Source organism: Desmodus rotundus, chromosome 7 (genome assembly GCF_022682495.2).
Source record: "Desmodus rotundus isolate HL8 chromosome 7, HLdesRot8A.1, whole genome shotgun sequence".
In the NCBI taxonomy this organism is placed as follows: domain Eukaryota; kingdom Metazoa; phylum Chordata; class Mammalia; order Chiroptera; family Phyllostomidae; genus Desmodus; species Desmodus rotundus.
In genome coordinates, this window is record NC_071393.1 from 106,247,877 (window position 1) to 106,274,912 (window position 27,036).

General features: G+C 37.8%; 1 protein-coding gene across 5 annotated transcripts in view; it reads left to right on the forward strand.

The window, feature by feature from the left end:
- Positions 1–27,036, forward strand: part of SLC38A6 (solute carrier family 38 member 6) — a 61,787-nt gene that overhangs the window by 12,539 nt on the left and 22,212 nt on the right. For 3 of the 5 annotated variants that reach the window (XM_045201447.3, XM_024567626.4, XM_045201448.3), the window contains exons 4-6: positions 5,657–5,709; positions 9,353–9,392; positions 20,218–20,296. In XM_045201447.3, the coding sequence (XP_045057382.1) occupies positions 5,657–5,709; positions 9,353–9,392; positions 20,218–20,296 (172 nt within the window). The remainder of the gene's footprint in view (positions 1–5,656; positions 5,710–9,352; positions 9,393–20,217; positions 20,297–27,036) is intronic. The other 2 variants (XM_045201446.3, XM_045201449.3) reach the window with 2 other exon arrangements.

The following is a 27,036-nucleotide window of genomic DNA, read 5'->3' on the forward strand; positions in this document are numbered from 1 at the left end:
CAGTATGTCGTGTATATGTTGAACACTATTTTACGAACTACATAAGAAATTTTCAGAGGTAATTTATACATAAGGTTTGCCTGCAGGGTGACTTTGGAACCTTTAAAATATTCTCTCTCTGTAGCTCTAATCCATCCATCCATTAGCCACCCACGTATCCAGCTTTTATTAAATACCATCTGTGTTTTAGGCACAGTTTGGTAGATGCTGAGAAAACAATGGTTAATTGTTTGAATATACACCAAATTTTCAAGGCATACAATTACCATGTAAACGTATATTTTGTTTTGTTTGGAACTTTGTCAAAAATTGTTCACCATTTAGGAAAATCACATAACCAATGGCATTTACTTTGGTTTTGGTTCTCCTTTAATTTACTACATGGCATTATGTAGTGTATAAGTAGTATTTAGTTTCCTATGGCTGCTGTAATGTATTGTCACAAACTCGGTGGCTTAAAACAACAGAAACTTGTTCAGTCACAGTTGTAGAGTCTAGTTTCAGTGGGTCAGAATCAAGGTGTCAGTGGGGCCGTGCTCCCCCCAAGGGCTCTAGTGAGAATCCGCTCCTTGTCTTTCCCAGCTTCTGGGGACTGCTAGCACACCTTGATTTGTGGCCACAACTCTGCCTCTGTGCTCACAGTGCCTTCTTTTCTGTGTGTGATCTCCCTCCATGATACATGGGACTGGATTTGGAGTCCACCAGGATAATCTACCCATCTGAATATTCTTAACTAAATCACACCTGCAAGGTCCTTTTTGACCATAGAAGTTAGCATGCACAGGTTCCAGGAACGGGGGTTTGGGGATCTTTGGGGGCCATGATGCAGCCGACCACAGGTGGGTTATAGTGCCTCTAGGAATTTCCTTCAGATAGTGAAGGGAACATCTAGAATATTTTTTAAGATTTTATTTATTTATTTTTAGAGAGGGGGAGGAATTTAAATAGATATTGAAATTATTAATTTAAAGTAAACATAAATTTCATTTATTCTAAAGAGAGGAAGAGAAACATCTATGTGAGAGAGATACATAAATTGGTTGCCTCTCCCACGCCCCCAGATGGGCACCTGGCCCACAATGCAGGCATGTGCCCCAACTGAGAATGGAACCAGCGGCCCTTCAGTTTGCAGGCCAATGCTCAATCCAGTGAGCCACACCAGCCAGGGCGAGAGATAAGTTTTATAAAACTAGAAAATAGTAGAGAGCAACTTGAGACCGCTAAAATATATGCCACTCTTGTCAGAAGTTGCAATGACAACTATCTTCATAATGCTGTTGGTTTGATTGTATTTTGTGGAATAATAAAGGTTGTGTTCTAATTAAAAATTAATAGTAAATGTTTAATATATTTAAATTTATATAACTGAAATACTATTTCCTTTGGAATCTTTTAATATGATTTTTGCTTATGGGACAGTTACTTGCTTTTCGCGTTTACTAAATATACAATCTATATTTGCTTATGCTGTTTAAAAATAAAACAAACCCTCGTTAAACTTTTTGATGAGCATTATCCTGATAACTTGCTCACCAACTGAGAAACTGATGCAAAATAGGTTGTTTTAAAAGCAAGTTATTTGAACAAAACAGAAATAGACTCATAGATACAGAGAACAAACTGATGGTTGGCAAAGGGGGGGAGAGTGGCAGGGTGGGTGAAGTAGGTGAAGGGGAATAAGAGGTACAAACTTCAGTTATAAAATAAATAAGTTATGGGGATGTAATGTACAGCATGGGGAATATAGTCCTTAATATTGCAATAACTTCATATGGTGACAAATGGGTACTAGACATTGTATTGATTATTTTGTAATATATAAAAATATTGAATCACTGCATTGTATACCTGAAACTAATATAATATTGTATGTCAACTATAATTCAATAAAGGTGAATTAAATTCAATTAGAAATAAAAGCAAGTTATTTGATATAAGAGGTTTATCTGGAAAAAGTCCAGCCATTGTTAATACAATGAGAACAGTTTGCGTGACATCGATGTTACCTGGCAGCCAAGGGGAGTGGACTGGAATGTGCGTGAATGAACAATGATGACCTCACTGTACTAGTCGGTGGTAGATGCCATTGAGTGAGCAGGTGTCCTGTGTGGCCATTGTATGTAAAATGACTGAGCAAATAGAGCAATGAGTCTGTATCAAATTCTACATTAAACTTGAACATTCCTCTGTGAAACTATTCGGGTGACTCAGAAGGCCAAAGCTATGGGCAACTGGTGATTGGCAGCTTCATCACAACAAAGCACCTGCTCCCGCATCGTGTCTCCTGCAGAGATTTTTGGCAAAACATCAAATCACCCAGGTGACTCAGCCCCTCTACAGCCCTGATTTGGTGCCCCGCAACTTCTGGCTTTTCCCAAAATTGAAATCACCTTTGAAAGGGAAGAGATTTCAGTCCGTCAATGAGATTAAGGAAAATACAATAGGGCGGCTGATAGTGATAGGGAGAACTGTGTGAGGTCCCAAGGTGCCTACTTTGAAGAGGACTGCGGTGTCATTGTCCTTTGTACAGTGTCTCTTGAATCTTGTATCTTCAATAAATGTCTCTATTTTTCATGGTACATGGCTGGATACTTTTTGGACGGACCTTGTATTCCTATATATATTACACTGAAGTCTCCTTGCTTTAAATTCTTGGAAGGAAAGTTTTTCTTAAGAAGGAAGACACATGTTTAACTATAATATAAAGGAGGGATGTTAAAAATGAATAGTGATGTTTCTTTCATCTCATGCCTCATAGTGACAGATCAGACCTTTGGAGACTTGGTTCACATACACATAATATAGAACAAAATTACCTTCCTGGTGGCTAATTAGATAGAAGCTAACATTTAGAGAGTTTGACGGTGTTTAAATATATATACCAAGGCTTTAGAATGTTAAATATAAGGAATTGTGCCCCTATATAACATTAACAATTGTGTTTAGAAATATTAAACTAGTAAAGATTTATCGATGAAAGTAATTATTAATTTTTGTGATGACTTCTCATTGGAATATGTGTATTCGAAAACAAAAGAATGTCCACATTTCCCATAGGAGGAAAAAGAGTCCACGTCTTAGTTACATAATTCTGCTCTTTAATTTTATGTTCTGAAATACTGTGGGCCCTGGAACAACTCGGTTTTGAACTGTGCAGGTCCGCCCTTACACAGGTTTTTTAGTAAATGTATTGGAAAATTGGGGGAGATTTTCTTACTGCCGTGAGGCAGTTGTGTCATTACCCTAAGCTGCATAAAGGGATCATCTAGCTGCTTCTTTGTCATCAATGCACGAATTGTTATACATATAAATAAGTATGGATTTCTTTTTCACATTATCTTTTCATTTCGTTGTTTAGTGTTAGTAATGCATGTAACATCTACAGTGTTTTTTATCATAAAAGACAATATTGATGTAGGTACTGACAGACTATACATCTTGTAAACATGATATGAACTTACAATGTTAATACATTCAGTATAGTACTATCAATGTATTCTCATGATTTTCTTAATATTTTTTCTCTAGCTTTGTTGTAAAAATACAGTATATAATACATATACAAAAAACTGACTTTGTGTTATCAGTAAGGCTTCTGGTCAACAGTAGGCTGTTAGCAGTTAAGTTTGGGGGGAGTCAAGAGTTACCCACAGATTTTTGACTGCCTGGGGGTTAGTGCCCCTAACCCCTGTGTTGATCAGGAGTGAACTGTATACTTGAAATCTACCCCTGTAAGATTATTATTGAAGTCTTTCCTAAGTTAAAGTATAAAGTTTCCTACTTAAAATCAAATTATATATCCCAAATTCAAAACTAAATTGTTCTTGTCCATTGTGTTTAGTAGTATGTGAATAACTATATAATCCAAAAATTTTCTAATTTCTTTGATCAACTCTTATAATAAAGGTAAAATTTTAAATGTATATTTGGCAAGAAAAGTTCATTTTTTGTTCTTGAGTATTAAAACTTTTTTCAGCATTTCACTGATTTCTTTTTTTTTTTCATGTTTATTGAATTTCTTGGGGTGACATTGGTTAAAAAATTATATAGGTTTCAGGTGTACAGTTCTATAATTCATCACCTGTATTGTGTGTTCACCACCCCAAGTCATGTCTCCTTCCATCACCATTCACCCCCCTTTACCCACTTCTACCTCCCCCAATCCCATTCCCCTCTGGTAATCACCATACAGTTGTCTGTGTCTATGAGGGTTGTTTTTTTCCTTAATCCCATCACCCAGTCCCACAATCCCTCCCCTCTGGTAGCTGTCAGTCTGTTCTCTACCTATGAATCTGTTTCTATTTTGTTTGTTAGTTTATTTTGTTCATTAGATTCCACATATGAGTGAAATCATATGGTATTTGTCTTTCTCTGACTAGCTTATTTCACTTAGCATAGTGTTCTCCAGGTCCATCTATGCTGTTGCAAGAAGGGGTAAGATTTTCTTCTTTTTTGCAGCCGAGTAGTAGTCCATTGTGTAAATTAGCACAGGTGTTTTATGTACTCATCTACTGATGGACACTTGGGCTGATTTCAAATCTTGGCTATTGTAAATAGCTGCAGTGAACATAGGGGCACATATATTCTTTTGAATAAGTGTTTCAGGTTTCTGCAGATATATTCCCAGAAGTGGAATCACTGGGTCATAAGGCAGCTCCATGTTTAATTTTTTGAGGTATCTCCATACTGCTTTCCACAGTGGCTGCACCAGTCTGCATTCCAACTATACACAGTTTTAAAATGCTTATTTTTACATACCTGGAAGCCTTTGTTTATGAAAGTATGGAGTTTCTGTTACTATACTGGCAGTTTAAAGAAAACCCATGTATATCTTTGAGAGGATATATTAAAACTTGCTTAAAGAAATGATGAGCCATACCTTGGACTCAATAGGAGGCACATGTTGCTATACCAAACCTTAGTATCTGCTAGTCTGCTTCATTTTCATTTAAGAACTATAAGGTTAAGCACTTTCCAAACTATAGGATCATACAAATGTTTTTACTTTTCTTATTTTTACCAGTGGTGTCCATAGTTAGAACATGAAGCTGTATGGGCTGAGGAAGAATTTAGTTTTTTATGAGCCACTTAATTTTCATCTTTGCTGTGACCAGACTTCTTGAACATATGAAATGAAAATGTAGTCGTATAGTCGTGTGATGAAAAAAGAAAATGTAGGCCCCAGTAGTTATGGGATAAAGGTGTGTCTTCTATCAGGAACACATTATCATTATCCTAGACAGCTGGAAAAGTGTTTCTGAAAGTACGATACGACTTTCCTACTTTATGTAGCTTTATTTCCATATGCGGTTTTCAGAAACTTGCCAGCAAAGGTGGACATTTAAACAGTGTAGTCAGCAAGAACTGTGTGGTGGGAAGTGGCGCTGTTCTAGGGCAGTTGTTCCAGTTGGGCTGACACGGCCTGGGTGGTTGTTAGGCAGCCTCGGGATTTGCTACGCTCCACGTGTTCTAAGAGGACCCTACCCTTACGGACCGTAAGTCTTCACAAGTCTCCCCAAAAGTAGTTACTTCTGCTTTGAATTTACTGTGACCATCCAATAGCTGTAAGATAGTAGCGGAATAACTGTCTTCCCTTTAAGACTTGTCAAACAAATGGTTTTGTGTAAAAATAAAATATTACAATTTCTCTTGACAGCTGTGACATCTTATGAAGATCTTGGACTCTTTGCTTTTGGATTACCTGGGAAGGTAATTTTTTTTGTCCTCACTATGTCCAAAATCCAGAGGGGCATATTTTCCTTCTGCTTCCAGTTAAAAGAGACAAATATATAAGAGAAAGAAATTAGAGGAATAAAAGGAAACTGAACCAAAGGCATAGTGATGGGAACAGGAAGCGGAAGAGAAGAAATCTCTCTATATGCCCTTCCTAAGGGTGCATCAATAAATTTAATTCAACACTTAACTCTTTTAGTATTTTTCACCCTAATGAAGGAGAGCAATGATTTGAAGAATTTTAAAATAGTAACAGTGGCCTGGTTTAAGTTTTCCTTATTAACTTTCATTATATTCTCTGAGTAAATCCTCATAAAGACAGGAGAATAAAGAGGCATCGAATTAAAATTATAGCATAACTATTTACAAAAGCGATGATTAGAGGATAATACCATTTAAGAGCTGAACAGTGCTGAAAGATTAGCTAGCTATCCCCTCATTTATAGGTGAGGAAATGAAAGCCCAGGGTAAAGGAGGGGGGGTGTTTGTCCACAGTTACTGAAAGGACTCTAGACCCCAAATCTGCCTTTCCTCCTCAGAATAGAGAAGTAATAGCAATATTTGTTGGGTATTCATTTATGATAGGCATACCAAACTAATTTAAAAGGTAAAGGAAGCACTGCCTTCTTCCACAGGTTATCAGGAGTTAAATATTGTTAGTGCGATAGTACTTTTTTAATTTTTAATTTCTGAAGAGCTATCATACTTCTAAAACCTATTTTCATATTGGTTCTCAGCAGGCCTTTTTATTTGTAAATCAGGGTTTTTTTTTGCTTGTTTATTTTGTTTTTAATGTAAAAGGATACTGTTTTCGTAGATGGTTAAACTAATTTCTTTTTTTTTTTTTTTCTTTCTTTTTTTTTTTTATTGTTATGCAATTACAGTTGTATGCCTTATCTCCCCATCCCTCTACCCCACCCCAGGTGAACCCACCTCCCTCCCCCCTCTCCACCCTCCCCCTTGGTTTTGTCCATGTGTCCTTTATAGTAGTTCCTGTAATACCCTCTTCCCACTATCCCCGCCCCCACCCCCCCACCCCCGCCCTGGCTATTGTTAGATTGTTCTTAACTTCAATGTCTCTGGTTATATTTTGTTTGCTTTTTTCTTCTATTGCTTATGGTTAAACTAATTTCTAAGAAGTAAGTCTGGAAGGAAAATATATAGCTATATAATAGGGAAAAACCCCGTATTTACATTCAAATTAACTTAGTTGTTAAAGTACAGAAGGGAGTATTTTAATTATACTACGTAGTCTCCTGGTTTGGACCTTTTCTTAATAATGTGAAACTTGAGCAAAATGGAGAATAGTTACTTGAGGGTAAAGTGTTTCGTTAGTACCTCTGGTAACAATTTCTCTTTCCTAGAGATCAGAGTGTTTGGTAGAGTCCTGGTCAGTTTCCTGCACTCCGTTTAACCAAGGAAGAAGAAAGTGTTACGTACATAAGAACAGTCTCCAATTAATGTAATATGCTCTGTCACGTGACTCTTAAAGTGTCATCACTGTCTTTGACATTATCACTTCCTGAATTCCTTGTGTAGCAGCAGGGTCTAAAAGAGGAGCAGGGATTGTTGAGAGTCCTCTTTCCTAAAACTCTAGAACAGTTGCATTATCATTTTAATGTATGTACCTGGTAGTTAGTAGGCGAGTACACAGTGAGAGACCGCTCTAAATAAGGAGTTGTTTGCTATCTAACTATTTCCTCTTCTTTTCCGCAATTGGGTTGAAACTTTCCTATTTCTTTCTTTCCAGATATGATATTTGATAGGATAACATTGTCCTGAGAATTAAAGAAATATTTTTGAAATGTTTTTTGAACTTATTAAGGGAGATTTTAAAAAATTGTCCATAAATTGATTTGTTTACTCACCAAACAAATATTTACGAGCAAGTACCATATTCATGCACTGTGGAAGACACTGAAGACAGATAGCCTGTCTAGATCTTAAATGCTTAATTTCAGCCCAAAAAATGGAAAAATAATCATCAGTAAGTTGATATTATTGCTTTTTGGAATATATTAGTGGAAAAGAAATCCAATTTTCATGTGTAACTGACAAGAGGCATCAATTGCGTATGAATGATTGTATACAAAAGTTCAAAATTGTCTTTTCACAGGCAACTCAATTTCGGAACTAATTTTTATTATATTACTTTTAAAGATTTTATTTATTTTTTTTTTAGAGAGAGGGGAAGGAGGAGAAAGGAGGGAGAAAGAGGGAGAGAAACATCAATTGGTTGTCTCCTACAAACTCCATACTGGGGACCAGGTGCACAACCCAGGCATGTGCCCTGACGAGGAATGGGACCCCATGACCCTTTGGTTTGTGGGCTGGTACTCAATCCACTAAGCCATACCAGGCAGGTCTGGGAACTAATTTTCAAATGGGTTGACTTGCAAAGTTTTTTTTTCCCCCCCTCTGGAAAATGTTATAGTGGCAATTACCACATTTTCAAGACATCTCTCCAAAATTTCCTGTCACTAGGCTTCTGCAGACTTCACGGCCCCACTGACAGGACCGTAGTGCAGGTGGGTCTGAAGGGTGATCTGATTCCAGTCCACCCGGGACTGCATGATCGTAGACAGCTAGTCAGCTCCAGGTGTACACTGGGGCTCCAGGCCCACCGACATTTGAGTTGGCCCCAATGGAAGCAGGGTGTTCATTTCCTCTGAGTACATCTGATTACCAAGGATGGGTAGAGTGCTCTCTTCAGTTTCCCAGGAATCTCACCAAAGATCACAAGCTAGCAGCCTGCAGGCTGAACTTAGTCCTCAAGGATATTTTGTTTGGTTCAAATCCTTTTTATTTTCAATTTTAATCTAAAAGATACTGTATCTTTTTGCCAACTAAGAGTTTTGAAATTTTGAAAGAATTCAATTTCTGACTTACTTTCAAAAATCAGAGGTTCTACGTGCATTCAATCCACACTCTCATATGCAAGCAACTGACCCGAGCTGAGTTGCAGCTGCCCCATTTTGAGAGGGGAGGGGTCCGCCAGTTCTGTACTGCTGCCTTTACAACCTCCTGCTGTCTTACACTCAGCCCACTTCGTCTGAGTGTTACTGAGTTGGGAACCTCACTAAATTTTCAGAGTTGAGAATATATGGGCTCTAATATATGGGCTGTAGATTTTGATTCCCCGGGACAGGGATGTTGAAAGCCTTGGTGTACGCCATGCTGACACACTCAGGGCTATCACTCCTGTTACTAGCACAGCACGGCCCAGCATGCCTCAGGCTGTCTTAGTCTACCCACTGAAGCCATGTGGCAAACCAGTAAAAAATGGGAGAGTGAGACCAGATAGATTCGATTTCAATTTTTTGGTACTTTGATAACCACTGATTACTAGCTTTTTAACACTTTCTAACTGTTTAAAAATGACTGCCAAGAAAACTTTCAAAAGTATTTTTTATAGTAACCATGGAACTATTAAAAAAAGCTTTTTATGTGATGATTATAAATTTTATATATTATAAATGGCTGGCAAAATTTATTCTTCCCAATTTCTCTTCTCTCAATTTCTACATCTGCTTTTTAGTAATAGTTATTGGATTTTAGTAAAATACTGACCCTTTTATATTAATTCCCTTTTCATCTAAATACATTTGTTCTTTTATAGGTGGTGGTGGCAGGCACCATAATAGTTCAGAGCGTTGGAGGTAAGCAATGAAAGCGCACTGCTTATGCATAGGTGTGCTGGAAATGGCTTCCTCTTCTGGTTTTTTGCCCTACCGCAGGGCTGGCTGGGAACCTGCACCTCTGCAGACGCAGGCGTCTTCAGAAGCCCTGTGTGTTGTCCTCCTTACTCTTTTTTTTGTAGATTTTTGTAGCAGCCCATCTGAACAATAGCTTCTAAATCAGTTCCAGGTAAACCCTTGCTTTCAATCTTGCCATTAGGTCTGAACACACCTCTAAAGCATTTGCCTTTGTAGTTGTGGAAGTGGTGAGGTACTGTTTAGAAAAACACTCCAGGTGATCCTAAAACTTATCTCCCCTCTACTTGTATTCTGATCACCCCATTGGTGGATGCTGCGTTGGTGGGAACGGTGTTCCGTGAGCTGTGAACAATCAGGTGCAGACAAGCAATGTCCTCGTGTAGCACAAGAAATTTAAAATGACCAAGTGGTTTAAAAAATAAACCACATGCAAACATTCTCACATTTATCTGTTATCTTGTTCCCATTGAAAGAATGAGCTCAGTATCAAGAACCATAATGAAACAAAAATTAGTGTTAATTATAAGTGAAATAAACCAGAGAAGGACAAGTACCATATGATTTCACTCATATGTGGAATCCAGTGAACAAACTGAACTAGGAAGCAAAATAGAGGCCGACTCATAGATAGAGAGCAGATGACAGGCCTGGATGGGGGTGGAGGGAGGTGGAGGGATGAGCTAAAAAGAAAAGAGGAAGAACTCATGGAAATGAACAACAGTGCCCCGACTGAGTGGGCAAGGGGGTGGGGGTGGAGGTGGAAGAAGGTATGGGGAGATAAATGGTAATGGAAAAAAGAAATTAAAAAGAAACATGCAATACCTGCCTATTTCCTCAGGGCACTGACCTCTCTTCCCTTAGACTGCCAACTAAAATGACAACAGTCAACACAACAATAGCTGTCCAGTGGGAATTAGTCAAAACTATACCTATTTTTCTCAGCTTAGCAAAAAATGTATTTTTTGGTGTGCTGCCGAATTTTAGTCATCGGTTTGTAGGTGCCATGAGATGAGAACGGTTGAAAATCGCTGGTTTAAAGGAATACACACAGAGAGGGTTGATGTGCACTTTGGGTCTTACGCAAGATTGCGTGGCCGGAGGGAACTTACCCTCACTTCTTCCATGTAACAGTTCAGAGCGACTTACAGGTGACTGCTTTGATAAAGTTCAGCTCCGATACGCACATCTGAACTAATTTACTCTGAGTAGTATTCAACTGAATTCTATCTTTAATGGGTTTCTTGGTCAAGGAAAAAGTTGACATTCCAGCCATAAACTGTAGTTGCCATTGTTTTGGAAATCCTGAACATTTACGTTTTAATTCTTTCAATTTTCACGGAAACACATGTTATTGAATGAGAGGAATGCTTTCTTGAATGCCATAAAAATAATTTCCGTCTAACAAATAGTACTTCAGTCTTCGAATAGAATTCAGTAAAACTAGTCTCTTCCTTTAGGAATCTACCTAATGCCATTGATATTAAGACCTCCTTTGGAATAATTTATGTTATTTTAGCAAATATGTACTGCTTAGCTGTGCACTTGTCTCTAATATGAATGCATATTTTGCTATTTTCAATCCCTTACTATCTTTTCCATGTGACTACTAAGCACCATCACATTTTGCTTAGGTTAGGTTGAGCTGTTGTTTAGCATTTTATGTAGAATTTACAATTCAGGACTTTGGACCTAAATTTGTGTCCCAGGTTCAGTGCTCGCTGCTGTATTCCTGGGTTCTTCACTCTGATCCCTTCCTTGTTCTCTCACCTTGTGTATAACTGTTATTGAACTTGACTCTATTTTAGCATTTGCTGCTACTAGATGAAAGTTATCTCTGCACATGCGTTGCTCCCCCATGGTGCTGTAAGCTCCTCCAGGGAGCTTTTCTCTTTGTACTCCCAGAACCTGGCACCGTACCCGAGACTTGATAAACCTTTGTTGAACTGAATGGAGCTGAATATGATTTGTATGAGCTATTTCCAAGTACTTTTAAGTGTTCTAGTTCTATCATCTATCAAGAAGAGAAAAGGGGACTGCTAGACTAATTGCTAGTTTTAAATATATGAAAAGCTGAACATGAAATACAAAATACACACACACACATACACACACACACACACAATTCTAATTCAATATTGTTCCAGAGAGCGGAGCTGGTTCCACACTGGGCGGGCCTGGGCCCGCAGCGAGGCCAGCTTGGGTTCATTTAGAATACCTTTGTGACTGAGCTGTATAATAGTGGTGCTGACCTGCTTCCTTATCCCTGAAAACATTAAACAGAGCTGGTTGGTCAAATGTCAGAATGTTCTAGAAAGGATTCCTGCCTTAGGTGGCAGATAAATCATCGGTTCTCCCAACTCTAACTTTGTTGATTTGCTTGCTCGGTTGTAGAACCTTTTTTTAAAAAAGTGACTTGGAAGCAGTCACAGCAATTTTTAATGCCCCTCAAACTTAGAAAAGCAGGTAATGCTTATTTAGTTTTTAGAAGAATGTCCCCATAATTTTCTTTACATTGGTTAAAAGTTTATTTATTGGCAGCCCACTAAGTAATAACTGAAACAGATTTCAGAGCTTTTTGTCCTGGCCAGGTACACATAAGTCATTCCCTTGTGTCCATAGAACTGGAAACTTACTCTTGTGAAGAGAACACTGCGTTGGAAGTCACATACCTTTGAATTCTCTCTGCTCCAGGCTCTGCCGTTGGGCTGCCATGTGTCTTGGGGAAATCCCTCCCTTACTTTCTCGGCCTCAGTCTCCTCTTTGTTAAATTGTTGAGGTAGGATGGGAGGCAGGGACGATAAGGTTCCTTCTTATCCCAAAATTCAAATTCTAACTTAGTACTTTGGGAGGCATATTAATTCTTTCAGAGCATTAAAATATTTCTATTATAGGAACATATTTTTGTAGTATCTTTTTAAAAAGAGTTTTTAAAATTTATTTTGAGAAAGAGAGGGAGAGAAACATCAATGTGTGTGTGCCTCTCACACGCCCCCAACTGGGGACCTGGACTGCAACCCAGGCATGTGCCCTGACTGGGAATTGAACTGGTGACCCTTTGGCTCCCAATCTGGTGCTCAATTGACTGAGCCACACCAGCCAGGGCTGTAGGTATCTTTAATAAATTAGCAACTATTGCTCTAAAATAGGGGTGTCAAACTCATTTTCACCAGGGGCCACATCAGCCTTGTGATTGCCTTTAAACAGCCGAATATAGAGCTCCTTGCCCCTAGTTAAGGAGTAGTTACATTTATACAGTCCTAAAATTACAGTCGGCCCTTGATTGTTTAGAACTGAAAAATGATATAATGTATTCTATCTAGGTCAAGCATTCCACCAGTCACTTTAATTATACTTACAACAACTCTTCAAGGTAGATGATATTATCCTCATTTTACAGAGGAAGAGCTCAGTGCTCAGAGGAAATAAGTAACTTGCTTACCTTACCCCTTAATCAAGCCAGGACTCAAACCTCACTCTGTCTACTTCTAAAGCCTTTATTCTTTCTGCTATAATATACTAAATATTTGAAAAGCTGTGAAAAGATTAAATGTCAAGGATTTAAAAAATTCCTTGGGGACAGGAACTATTTGTTCTCATGACTTGACCCAGTTTCTGGCAGAGGAATTCAATAAATAGTATTTGTTGAGTGAATGACAGAGTTAGAAAAGTTCTGTTTAAAAGCCTAAGATTTTGCCTCAAAGAGACAATTTTATATACTATTATGTAAAAACAATAGAAAGGAACTGAAAAGTCCATAGAATGATTTGTAGTTAGAATTACATAAAAATTACAGGGTTGAAAGTATTGGTGAAAATTAGATCTTATGTAAAATAGAAAATAAGGTATTTTGAAATCAACTGGTTTCAGGTTGGGTAATTACATCTTAGATTAATCCTTCCTGACTTTTTTATTTTTTGTACCATTTAAAGATTTCTCAGTTTTCTTGGGCTTCTATTCCCCTGATGAATCTACGAGAAAAAAACAGAGAGATCTTTACCAGCAAAATAGCTGAACTGCTCTTGATCAATAATCGTTACATGGATCTGTCAGTGAAGACCCCGTTTACTCCCTGTATCTCCATACTCCATAAATCTAAGCAACTTGCTCATTCACTTAGGTCCTCAGTATCTAGCACATAGTAGGCATTTAGTAAGTAATGTTTATTGTAGGAAGTAAGGAAGTAATTAAGAGCCCAGGCCGGGTGGCTCAGATGGTTGTGGCGTTGTCCCCGAACACCAAAGGGTCGTAGATTCAATTTCCGGTCAGGGATCGTGCCTGGGTTGTGGGTTTGATCCTTGGTCAGGTGTGTATGGGAGGCAACCAGTCGGTGTTTCTCTGTCATATCAATGTTTTTCTCTCTCTCTCTCTCCTCCTCCCTCTCTCAATCAATACATACATCCTTGTGTTAGGTTTAAAAAAAAAAATTTTTAAGGAAGGAATAAGAAATGGAGGGAAGGAAGGAAAAGTCAGCAACTTGGCGTGGTACCCATTTAGGAGGAAAAGAGCGTTAACTGGGGAGCAATGACCACAGAATATATGAGTACAGGTGAACCTATAGTTTCTTTAAGGAAGAATCTCCTGTCAGAACTTCACAGAAAATCTTGTTCCCCCAAGATCAATCAGGCACCAAGTATTTGTTACTGGGCACTAATGTGCTCGAACAAATTGATTGGAAAAAATCTGTCTTTGAATAATCTCTAAAATTTATGATAGGAAAAAAGTGTGACTCGCTAAATGTAGTGCTTTTATTCTAAGGCTGTGGGAACCTTTGCCTTTGGAGAATGGAGAGCCATGTAGTAAAACAATACTCAATACTACTGAAAAGCAGTTTCCGATCTCTTCCCGACACTGATGAACCAGGGGCCTGAAATGGGCCAGAGCCAGAGATCGCCCCCCGCTGCCCGTTTCCTCGGGAGCAGAGTGGCATTCGCTCAGGGTCACTGCTACTGGGACACAAGGTCAGCAAAGAGGCATCCGGAAGTTTTAATATTTAATGCTGTTACAGGCACGAGAACTCTTAGAGTTTGAATTTAAGGTACCGCTAGTAAAAGGATTAAGGGCTATAACAGCAAATAAGTATAGGTAGTTTTCACATACTTTGTCTGTGCTGCATTGTGAAATTCTTTTCTTAAAAACCAAAGTAAGTAGTTACGTGGTTTCGATTCATTTGAACTCCTGAGATAGACCACCCAGTAGGCTAAAATATCCCTGGAAATCAAACAGTAAACCCCAAATCACCTGCAGTCAAGCTAGAGAAAGTCCAATAAACCATCAACTGTCACATGTACGTGATAAAAGTGGACTTAATTGATGTTATTTCTGGTCCATATCGTTCCCAACTCAAAATGTGGAAAGGTAAGTGGCTTCTAGGAGTATGTTAAATTCTTATTTTGCTCTTAAAAACATGAAGGACTGCTATGGGTAGCATATTCTTTCTTTAGTTCTCTAAAGCCCCAAATCTGTAAAGGAAATGAGAGGTTGAATTACTGCTACATATTGTGAAAGGAAAACCCCGAACAGTAGCAGTATTCCTGAAACCTCCTGAAATAGCTAGACTGACCCAGTTTTTCTAGTCTGGAAGCCTCAATGTATATCTCAATTTGGGAATAAAAGTTTTAAGAGAAACTCAGCAGCCCTTTTATGTACTCAAACAGAATATTTACAGAATCTCATTCTTAAACAGATAAGTATAAATAAGATCATTTTTAGTCAAGAACTATTTTGAATTTATGATTTAATGTTCGATAATTTTGAAACTACTTGGTGTTTTTCTTTTTTTTCTTTTGGGAGAATAGTGAAGTCTTTTAGCTGTACGAGTTGGTGTGGTCTCCTGGGAAACCAGGGTTGGGTGCGCTGTTACAATGCCATCTGCTGGTGAGATCATCTGTAGCCAAACTGCAGCTTTGTGGGGCTGGAACAGTGTTGTCCAGAAATTCTAGGACGCGCTGCCTTAGGGAGAGAAAGGAAATGTGGAAGTCGTCTTTCTCACAAGTACCTCCTGTGGCAAAATTTACTGATAACATGTCACTTTAAAAAGGATTAGAAAATAATGCATTTCTTAGTAATTTTATAGGAGTTTCAGAATAGTAAATATTCTGGTCACTTTTTATTCAAATTTAAGATCTTGATCAAGATAAAACAAAAAATATATACATATATTTGTAGGGCTATGGAGAGGAAGTCCCTCCATATATTTTGATTTTCATTTGTGCACAAATTAGGGAAATGACATTGTTTTTAGGGTTTAAAAAAGTCCTGTTTAAAAAAAAAAAAGATTGAGGGGGGTAAAGGGGAGGAAAAAATGGGAGAACTGTAATAGCATAATCAACAAAATATACTTAAAGAGATTGTGTCCGTGTACTGTTTTGAGTGGGGGTAGCCCGTCAGTGGAATTTTGAACATTTAGTAGGAACACCAGGTTAATAAGACATGTTGAATAGAATAAACCAGTTGCTGCCCATCACTAAAAACATGTTGGAAGTAAAACTGAGCCTCTCTTAGATGGAAAGGCAGTTAATTCCTCACGTAGTATCGTACATCTGTTTAGGGCTGGCGGACTAATCCTTTAAGAAGTTGCTGAACTTCATCCAAGTGCTGAAAACCTAATTCTGTTTTAAAAATAGCTGTATGTAATCTTATCTTCATATGTGTATTTTAAGTGTTTAACAAAAAGGATAATTATTTTTGTAAACTAATGATTTCTTAGGCCCAAACTCCAATTGAGGCTTTGTGTGTGTGTGTGCGTGTGTGTGTAATATTTATTTCTTTATTTGAAAAATAGTGCATGAGATACAGGCTTTGTGGGAGGAGGGCTTGGTTTTTGTTCTAAGTTTGTTCCAATTTCAGTGTAGTGTTAGGATCTCCCCTACTGAGAGTGGGAAACTCTCTTTCCTGAGCTACGGCAGCCTGTCTGGTGCGGGAGACTCAGAGCGGTGGAGTCCAAGCCAAGGGGCCCCTGCGGGAAGTGTGCTGTCGTGAAACTGCTCAGTTGGTGTGAGGAGTCTTGGAGTAGCCATTTCACCAAACCAGCTCCCCAAAGTGAAATGCTTTATGCTGAAAATACATTGCAACGTGAAATGAACACGGTCAATGGTTTTAAAGCTTCTATGTTGTATAATTCTTTATCTGAACCTAAATGTTAAATTCAGCATTCAGAAGAAATTTACTGTTTAAGTGCCGATGAAAAAAGAAAAAAGCGATAATCTTGGGGAGTGGTACTTCTGATAGACCGTTTTTCGTTTTCTTCGCTGTGGTGGATTTCCTCCTGCACTTCCCCACAGCATAACAGGTAATGGTGCAGATTTCTCAAGCCAGACTGGCTCACTCCACCGTCGCTAGCTGGGGCAAGTTACCCCTTTGTGTCCCCATTTCTTCATCTGTGAAATAAATGACGTCTACCTCACGGGTTTGTGGTGAAGGTTGAATGAGGAAATGACTTGTAAATCATTAGAACGCTGCCAGGCATGTACCGGGCACTCCGAAACCAGAAATGTTTGCTGTTCTCATTCTTCCCCTGCAAAGCCCTTTTCCTCCTTCCCCTGTTTCTGACATCTCCTCCCTTTCTGTGCTGCCCGCTCATGTGTTTCTTTGTGATTAGACAGCCGTTTGCCTTACCACTCACTATTGCCTAATCAAATTTCACCCTATTTTAGTCATTTCTTAATATTTTCCCACATGGTTTTTAAGGAATACTTTTAACTTTTGTGTTTTGATTAGGTTGACAGAATCTTTAAATGTTCTTTTCAGGACAGTTTCCATTAAATGAGTTCTATTAGTTATGTTTAAAATGGAGAAAAGAGTACCTATTTAGTTAATGTGGTGAAACGAAATGGTTCGTGATGGTTGAATACCTGTCATCGAGGTATGTCTTCTGGCACAAATTCTGGCTTTGGTGGTGTGTAGGCCAGAACCACTTAACTACAACCGTGGCTCTTATGGATGAGCCTGTTACAGCTAGTACTGAAGGGTTCAACATGGTGTCTCTCGGATCAGGAGTCTATGCTACGTGTTGATGTCAGCAAAAATCATTTCCAAATTCTTGCTGCGACCTGTCTCAAAGATGCCTTTAAACACTTCCTTATGCCATTAATAGGAGACATGAGTCAAAAGGTGTAACAGGCAGAGCTATTTGATCTAGTGACCCTTTGGTTAAAAACAATAGAATTATGAACTTTCTTATTTCTATTACATCTTTAAAACTTTTCCAGTTTATTTTATTGAGATGTTTGCTGTTTTCATGTGAATCTAACTAAGATATATTTCCTAACTTAATGTATATTTTTGTTTCTCTTCTGTATTATATATAATAGATTGAGGTGCTAGTCCTTGCATGAAGGCTTCCTTGTGGCTCAGAAAAAATAAATTGGACAGTGAAAAGGATCGTGTCTTTCTTTGTTTTACTTGCTTAGTCAGTGGGCTTTTTCCCCGTCATGAGTTTTGTGGGTCTGTAGCTCTTAAAACAAGCACCAGTGTTCTCTAAGAAAGAAGCGGTATTTTGCCTGTTTTATTATGCTTATATCTTGTATGTTGAGATCTTTGTTGAGAGAGAAACATTTGTTTGGTGAGTTCACATTTCTTGAAATATACATGATTCTTCAGGCTGAAATCTAATGAAACAGGACACCCACTTGAAAACCAAAGAGTCGGGGATACAGCCGAGGATAAAGTGATCAAATGGTTAGCCAGGGGCTGATAGAAATTCTGGGAAGAATGACAGATTGTATATTAGAAAGAAATATGATCTCACATTCATTGAAGCTTTTTACAGCTGAAGATCTAGAAGAAACAATAGAAAATTACTGAGAGAGATGAGTGTCTGAAACTTTAGAAATGCACAGAGTGTTGGATTCATCCAGGCAAGAGAGACTGATGGGCTGATAATAAGTTACGTGGTGTAGGGAGTCTGCGTTCCTTGTGTTCAAGGTATTTTTGTCCTTTTATTTTTTTTTTCCTGGCAGGATATATTTAAGTAGCTCTAGGCCAGTTTCAGAAGACTCAGGTCATGATTTTCAGCATCACACCACATGTGTATGGGAATAGATACAGCATTATAAACAGACTTCAGGTCCTTGAGTGGAAGAAATTAAACCTTCCTTCGGTGCCCAATCGATAGCATTTTTCCTAATGAGAGTATGAACAATATAGAAAACCTTTTCCCATACAGTCAATGGTAATGCCCCATAAGGAAAAGAGAGTTTGGAGAAATGCACTCTCCTTCTGCCGACGGAAAAGCTGAACTTCCACAGCTGTACTGCCCGGGACAAGAAACAGTCTTAACTGGAAAATGTGTATGATGTCCATTCTCGTTACAAAGAAGTGATTATTTACTTAACTGTCTAAATTTTACTTTGCCGTAGGTACATGTTATTTTACTGAAAAATGTTGAGAGTGTATGTTTATGTGTGTGAGTATTATTTATCTTCATATAAATTCATATGCAAACTAGGATATATCCTTTTTTACTCCGGGGTCAAGTGTTCCCACAGCACTGTAATATTTGGGCAGAAGTTAACCACTTTTGAATATGTTGATTGAGAAATACACATTCTTCGTCTTAAACTACTTGAACCTTTTGATCAATGTTCCCCTAGATTTCTGCCATTCAGACTTGGCATTCATTGGTGTTCTTAGTTTTCGTAGAGCCAAGGAGAAAGCGAAGTGTTTCCTGAAATATATAAAAGTAATAAAATTAACATGCACACAGAGTACACTCTTGATTCTTCATGGACATATGCTTGTTGGCTCTTTTTCAGTATATACTTAATCTCTGGGGGAAGAGAGATTATTACTCTGTTAAACTGAAGCTCTGACTCCAAATCATCTGGGTTTCCATATACACAAGCATTTAAGCTCGAACTCAAGTGTTTACATATAAATGAATTCTGTATTCTGTAGTCATAGTAAAACATTTCCTAATATATCATGGAAGGTTTATGGGATTTAGTTTTTAGATTTGCTTTTTTATAGTTACATCTGAAATAAGATCATTATTAAAATACTGTAAAAGCTAGTTATTTTTCTTCAATCCTGCCAGATAAAATGTGAGAAATCATGCTAGCTTCAGGTTTTGATTGCATAGTGCAGATGAGCTCTGTTAATAAAATAGAATAAAAGTTTTAAGTTTTGTCTTTTTAATATGTTTAATGGTTTCCATCGAATTTTTTGTTTCAGAAAACAATTTAAAGTATAACTCATTGTGTGTTTTGTTTCTGTTTTATCATAACATGTCTGTAGTGTGTGTGGTGTGTGTGTATGTGTGTGTGTGTTGGGGAAAGCTGAGAAAGGGCAGGAGAAGAAGCGAGACTCCTTGGGGAGGTCTCCTCTAGTAAGAAAGAACAAATTATTGAAGTTATTGGCTATACTTACTATACTTCTGTTTCTACATCAGTTGTTGCTAAACTAACCTCTAATGCCTTGGACAGAGATGACATAACACATAAGAGGTGTTGCAAAACTTCAACCAGAATTTCATTTATCAAGACCCTTTCTGTTACCAAAATGCTTTGCCTTGGACTTGAAATGCAAACAAAGGATGCTTAATGAACTTACCATTATTCTTCTCTGCAGAGTATTTATACCCGTTCCGTGTGTGTGTGTGTGTGTGTGTGTGTGTGTGTGTGTGTGTGTATGGTTGAGGGCAGTGAAGTATAAGTTAATTTTCCACATGTTGTTGTAGCCCTAATGGATATCTGTATTTCTGGATAAATTATTCTTTAAATGGTTAAAAATTATAGAATTATAACAGGAATTCTTTTTATTCTTTTTGCAGCCATGTCATCTTATCTTTTAATTATTAAAACAGAGCTTCCTACTGCTATTTCAGAATTTTTGTCTGGAGACTATAGTGGGTAAGAAAAAATACTTCACATTGTATCCATTTATTTATTAACTCAATAAATATTTATCAATCTAGTGGGAAGTAAAACAAGCAGAGCCCCTGCCCTCAAGACGCTTACGTATTAGGCAGCGGCAGAGAAGTAGTGAGAAAAGACATTCAGCAGGTGTTTACTGCTGGCCCATGATGCACTGTGCTCCAAACCTGGTAAAACACCAGGTTTCACCCTTGCACCGTGCAGCGGTGTGACAGGGCAGGGCAGGGATGAGCCAGTCCTTGGAGAAGAGCAAGAGAAATCTCTGGGGACATGTGGGGTTGGGGTGGGGAGGGTACTAAAGTACTGACAGTGAAGGTCAGCAAAGGACGGGCTGGGTGATACTGCTGTCACTTTCAGCCACAGTGACAAAGATAAATCTTACCAATCAAGTTACATGTTATCAATCATACTTGGGTGGGATTCCGATGATAAAGCATGGTTTGAAAAAATATTTTCAGGGACTTAATTGTTTCAATTTCTGTTTTTGAACAATATTATAAACAATACTAAATCACATTATACCCCCTTTCTCCTCATTTTAAAAACACTGTGTTCTAAAGAGCATTGACTCATCCCTTTTTATGGGGAAAAACAAATTAATTATACTTTTCCTTTCACTCCATAAAACAAGAAATTTTGAGAAAAATACACTTGAACAGACAGAATAAGTTCTCTTGTCATCACATAATTTCTAAATTACTACAACGACCAAAAAAGCTGTCATTCTTTTAGATTTAACTATGTGGTTGTTTTGCTCCAATATTTGAACTTGTTCAGGATTAAAGAGCAAGTTTTCAAAATTTTGTTTTTAACTTTTACAACTTGTCTCTCGTGAAAGAATTCTACTTAGATAACTTCAAATACATATTTATAAGGAAAGTATAGTATACTTTATTTTTTATTAAACTTATTGTGGTGACATTGGTTAATAAAAAGTATAGTATACTTTAGGTCTAACTAAGAACCATCAAGAAAATGTGGTTAAAAAAAGGTAGGTAGAAGTTATTAATGATTTTTCAGTATTAGGAGATACTGTGCCTTTACATCATGCTTTATAGTTCACTAGGTTTCCGCATTCGTTATCACAGTTGATGCTCACAAGTGCCTTGTTTTATCTACCGCTTTATCTAGTTACTTTTAATTTTTTATGCTCTTAGTTTGATAAGCAACTCCTATAAGAAATAGCTATGTTTGGCCCTGGCTGGGTCGCTCAGTTGGTTAGAGCATTGTCCCAATATACCAAGGTTGCGGGTTCAATCCCCAGTCAGGGCAGGCCTGAGAATCAACCAATGCATGTGTAAATAAATGGAACAACAAATTGATCTCTTTCTCAAATCAATAATAAAATTTTAAAAAGAAGTAGCTGTGTGAAAACCGCTTTTGCCCTTGAAGTAAAAAATACTGCAGACAACTTGTATTACTCAAAAAGATCTGTGTGACAAGTTTCTTCTGTAATTCAGGGCTAAGAACTCATGGCAGTATGAGGTAAAATAAAGAATGTTGACGTGAGGGTGAGGAGGTGTGTGTCCTATCCACTTCATATTCGGTAACCTCAAGAAATTAATTGAACTTCTTTTCACCACAGAACTTAATTTTGAGCCTTAAGTTTCTTCACCTCCTGTAATGTTACCAGTATTGCCTTCTTAATAGAGTTGTGATGGTTGAATAAAATACTATATGTGCACATGCTTTGTCAGCTGATAGCATAGTGTAAATGCACAGAATTAAGAAATTCCATAATGTTGTATGTCAATTACACCTCAATAAAAATGAAAAGAAAATCTAATAACTATATTAAAGATGATTATTTCTTATTTGCCCTGCTTGCTAGGAAGGTCAGAGTCAAATTTGAGTGCTTTGTGTAAACTATGTTAATCCTAATAGTTGATCCTGAATTTGATCACTTCTATTTACAGTTTTTTATTGTTACATGTTTTTATGGAAAGGGGGGCCTGAAACACTAATTCAAAAGAATAGAAGTACCCCTATGTTCATTGCAGCATTACTTACAATTGCCAAGAATTGGGAGCAGCCCAAGTGTCCGTCAGCAGATGAATGGATAAAACAACTACGGCACATTTATTCTATGGAATTGTACTTGACTGTGAAAAGGAAGAGGATTTTACACTTTGCAACACCACAGATGGACCTGGAGAACATGATGCTAAGTGAAATAAGCCAGTCAGAGAGAGTCAAATAGCATATGGTTTCACTCACATGTGGAATCCAATGAACAAACTGAACTAATACGCAAATAGAGACAGACTCATAGATGGAGAGCAGGCTGACAGCTCTGGGGAGCTGAGGGGGTGCAGGGATCCAGCAGAAAAGAAAAAGGACTCATGGACAACAGTGTGGCAGCTGCAGGGGGGCAGGGGATGCCTGGAGGGGGAAGAAGGTATAAGGGGGATTAATGGTAATGGAAAAAGTACAATTAAAAAAAAAACTTAGGTCTTCATTCTCTAAAAGTGATACCTTTTCCATAACTTCATTTTAAATCAATTGCCATTTACATTTTTTTCTGCCTTATTTATAAAAATAAAAATTAACTGCCATCTCACTATATTAGTGGAAAATTATTGTTTTTACATGTCACACATGGATTTTTAAAATTATATACTTCAAAATACTGCGGCAAGTTTGCATCATCTCTGTTATGATGTTTTAAAATTGCCCATTTTTAACAGCCTCGTGTTTAAAATCTGATATATATTTGCTTATTTTGCATTGCAGAGTTTTGAAAAAATTAATATGTGACTAATTATACCGGTTAGAATGCAGATAAATAATTAGTCTTTAACACAATGCTGTAAAATAACTAAGAATGTTATGGTAATTCACTTAACTCTCTAGGGCAGTTTGTTTCTGAGTAGAGTTCCACAGCACTTTCTTCTATGAGATCAACATGGTATTGTCAGCTTTTATTTCAGAGTTGGATTTGCCATGACTTGCAGTTCACACCTTTAGGTGTGCTTATTTTCTGGCCTGTCTGTGAGATTTGATGTGCCTTTGTGAAACATGAACCTTCGCAAAGATGTTATTAAAGAGAAACTCTAGGTTCGTGATATTCTAATTTCGAAAATTACTATTACACGTCAGAAGCTATAATACTTAATATCAAACTTTTATGAGACACCTATATTTTTTCATAGAATAATTTATATTTCAAAAATCTATAGCTGTTAAGGTTTGGAAGCTCTCTGTTAACATTTAATGATCTTGTCAGGGGAATATGATTGACACAATTAAGTTGTCTTGCGTTTGAGTTACAAAATTGATATGGGATGTAAGATCCTAATTCAGAACACATGATACCCTTGTTCCATTCCATTCGAGAATGAAATTAAAGCAACTTATAAATAAATCTGGTTTTCATTAAAATATGGAAAAATAATGTCTGCATGCCAGAGCATTTGAAATACAGTTTAGGATTTATACCCTATATTTTATACTTGGAACATTTTTATCATATAGGATTAAATCCACAGATCAAACAAGTTTTCTAGGAAGTATAAAACTTTTTACTCTAATTCTATTAGCTTGAAGAGAATGTATGTTTATATTCCAGTGGGAAAATAGGATTCTGTTAGATAATTCTTTTCTCCCCTCTCTTAGGAAAAAAAAAAAGATTAGTGTATTTTTCTAAAATCTTGATTTATAAAATATATTTATTTAATATGTGCTTTTGAGATTTCTTTGTACTGGTTTGTATTTTATACGTTTAGTCATGTCTTTTCTTTGGAAATAGGCATTGCCAAACACAGTTCCCTTGACCGTGACATGCATGTGAAATGTCAACTAACTTGATGCATTAATGTATCGCCTTTGTTGTTGGCATTATTAATATAACTTAATAAGGATACAAAATGATTAGTAATAACCATAGCCAAGCGAGGAGAGAGGCATTATATTTTGAATAAAGTATTTTCTGTATTAGGAATTTAAAGTCAATCTAGTAAAGAGGACAGTAAAAAAAACCCCACAATCTTGAGAAGAAATGAGGCAATATCTGGAAGACACCATATCTCAAAGTGACTATTCAAGAGTAGAGAATATTTCCATTACTTCTTTTTTTTTTTTTTAGATTTTATTTATTTATTTTTAGAGAGGGGAAGGGAGGAAGAAAGAGGGAGAGAAACACCAATGTGTGGTTGCCTCTTGCATGCTCCCTACAGGGGACCTGGCCCACAACACAGGCATGTTCCCTAGACTGGGAGTTGAACCTGTGACCCTTTGGTTTGCAAGCTGGCACTCAGTCCACTGAGCCACACCAGCCAGGGCTCTATTACTTCTGTTACTAAGATCATCATCATCTTTTTGTTGATTCTGCTGACATGAAATGAAGGTGTTGAGTGAGCCAGGTGATCTGTGAGGTCTCTTCTAGCTCTAATAGGCCATAGCTTTGAGATTCTGAGTTACTGATGGGAGGAGGAAAAGTTATCTCAGACCCACAGTTCAGTGTTCTGGGCAGTCATGTGGCTTCTACAAACATGAGTGAAATTATGATTTGAAATAGTATAACATTATAAAGTATAGTATATTAGTATAAGTTATAAAGTTCAGGGTTTCAAAGTGTTCCTTTCTTCTTATGCAAGAGGAAAGAGTCTTTGGCCCTGAGGATTAGCATGCGCCCTTCACAGCTCTACCTTCATGGCAGCAGGGCAGCAGAACCGACAGATGGGACCTGCTCGGGGGCTCCTCTGGGCCCCTTTCCTCCTGGCACTGCACCTGTCAGGTCTGATACTGAAGCCCAGAGGAAGGAGATCTCAGGCAGAGCCCTGGGCTTTTCGCCAGCTCAAGAAGTTTAGTTGCCAGATGTTCCTCAGTGAGGGATATTTTGAAGTTCCCATTCAGAGACATACCTACTTAAGAGCGGCTAGAAGATGAACATGCCGAGTATCATTTTGTATTGTTAATACGTGTACTCTCTTAGGACCTCCTGCATACCAGGAATTGAGGGGCATGTGCAAATGCAGAGGGCACAGCTTCAAGTCCATTAGAGCTGGGCATAGTCGTACATAGGATTTAGTTTCTGGCACATGCATTTTCTAAAGACATGAACTAGGTTGGGGAAGGGAAAGCTGTGATCTTGGTGCTATTTCTGCAGTTGTTCCTTCTATTCTGTTAGAGAGGAAGTTGTCAGCACCCAGTAGCACCCATTAAAGATGCATTAGAGAGGGCTTCCTCATAAACCAGGGTGTAAAAAGACACAGGGAGTTAATCATAAAGTCCATGTTAATAGCCAGGGGTTGACATCATACAAAGGAAAACCTTTTATTTCTTCTGATTTTCTTTCTTTCCTTGTTTCTTTTGTTCATTCGTTCTTTTTTTTTAAAAAAAAGATTATTTATTTTTAGGGGGGAAGGGAGGAAGAAAGAGAGGGAGAGAAACAATGTGCGGTTGCCTCTCACGTGCCCCCTACTGGGGACCTGGCCTGCAATGCAGGCATGTGCCCTGATTGGGAAGATGCTCAATCCACTGAGACACACCAGCCAGGGCGATTCTTTCTTAATTGAGATATAATTGGCATATAACATTGTGTAAATTTAAAGTGTATAATGTTATACTTTACATACTTCTATATTGCAACATGATTACCACAGTGGTGTTATCTAACACCTCTATCCTGTCACATAGTTACTCTTTTTTTTGTGGTGAGACCATTTAAGAGTCTTGTAGCAAATTTCAAGTGTACAAAGCAGTGCTGCTAACTGTAACCACAGTGTTGTGATTAGATCCTCAGCGCTTGTTCACCCTCTAACTGCAGGTTGGTGTCATCTGACCGAATCTCCTGGTTCCCCTAACCCCCTAGGCTCTTGTAACCACCGTTATTTTCTGTTTCTATGAGCTAGGATGTTTTAGATTCCACATATAAATGATATACAGTATTTGTCTTTCTCTGTCTTACCTCGCTTGGTATAATGCCCACAAAGTCCACCCATACTGTCATAAATGATAGGATTTTCTCCTTTCCCCTGGCTGAATAATATTTTATTATATATTCCACATCTTCTTTGTCAATTCATTTATTGAGAGACACTTAGGTCGTTTCCATATCTTGGCCGTTGTGAATAATGCTGCAGTGAACATGGGGGTGCAGACATCTTTGACACCCTGTTTTCACTTCCTTCGGATATGTGTCCAGAAGTGGGGTTGCAGGGTCATATGGTAGTTCACTTTTTAGTTATTTGAGGACTCTCCATATTATTTTCCGTTAGCGTCTGAACCAATTCACATTTCCACCAACAGTGCACAAGGGTCCCTTTTCTGCACATTCTTGCTAACACTTACCTCTTGTCTCTTTGATGATTCCCTTTCTAACAAGTGTGAAGTGTTTTTTCATGGTGGTTTTGATTTGCATTTCCCTAATGATTAGCGATGTTGAGCATATTTTCATATACACATTGGCCATTGTATGTCTTCTTTGGAAAAATGTTTATTCATTTTCTCTGCCCATTTTTAATCAGATTTTTTAAAAAAATTTTGCTACTGAGTGGTATGGGTTCTTTATATATTTTGGGTATTAACCCTTTATCAGATACGGTCATACCTTGGTACTCGTCGGCTTCAGAACTCGTCAAACCTGCTACTTGTCACTTTTTGACTAGACAAAATGTGTCAGCACTCCGAGCTTGCTCACCACTCTTCACACTTGCTAGAACTTGTGTGAGTCACGACTCCACCCACAAGAGAAAGTGCTTCATCAATCATCACTT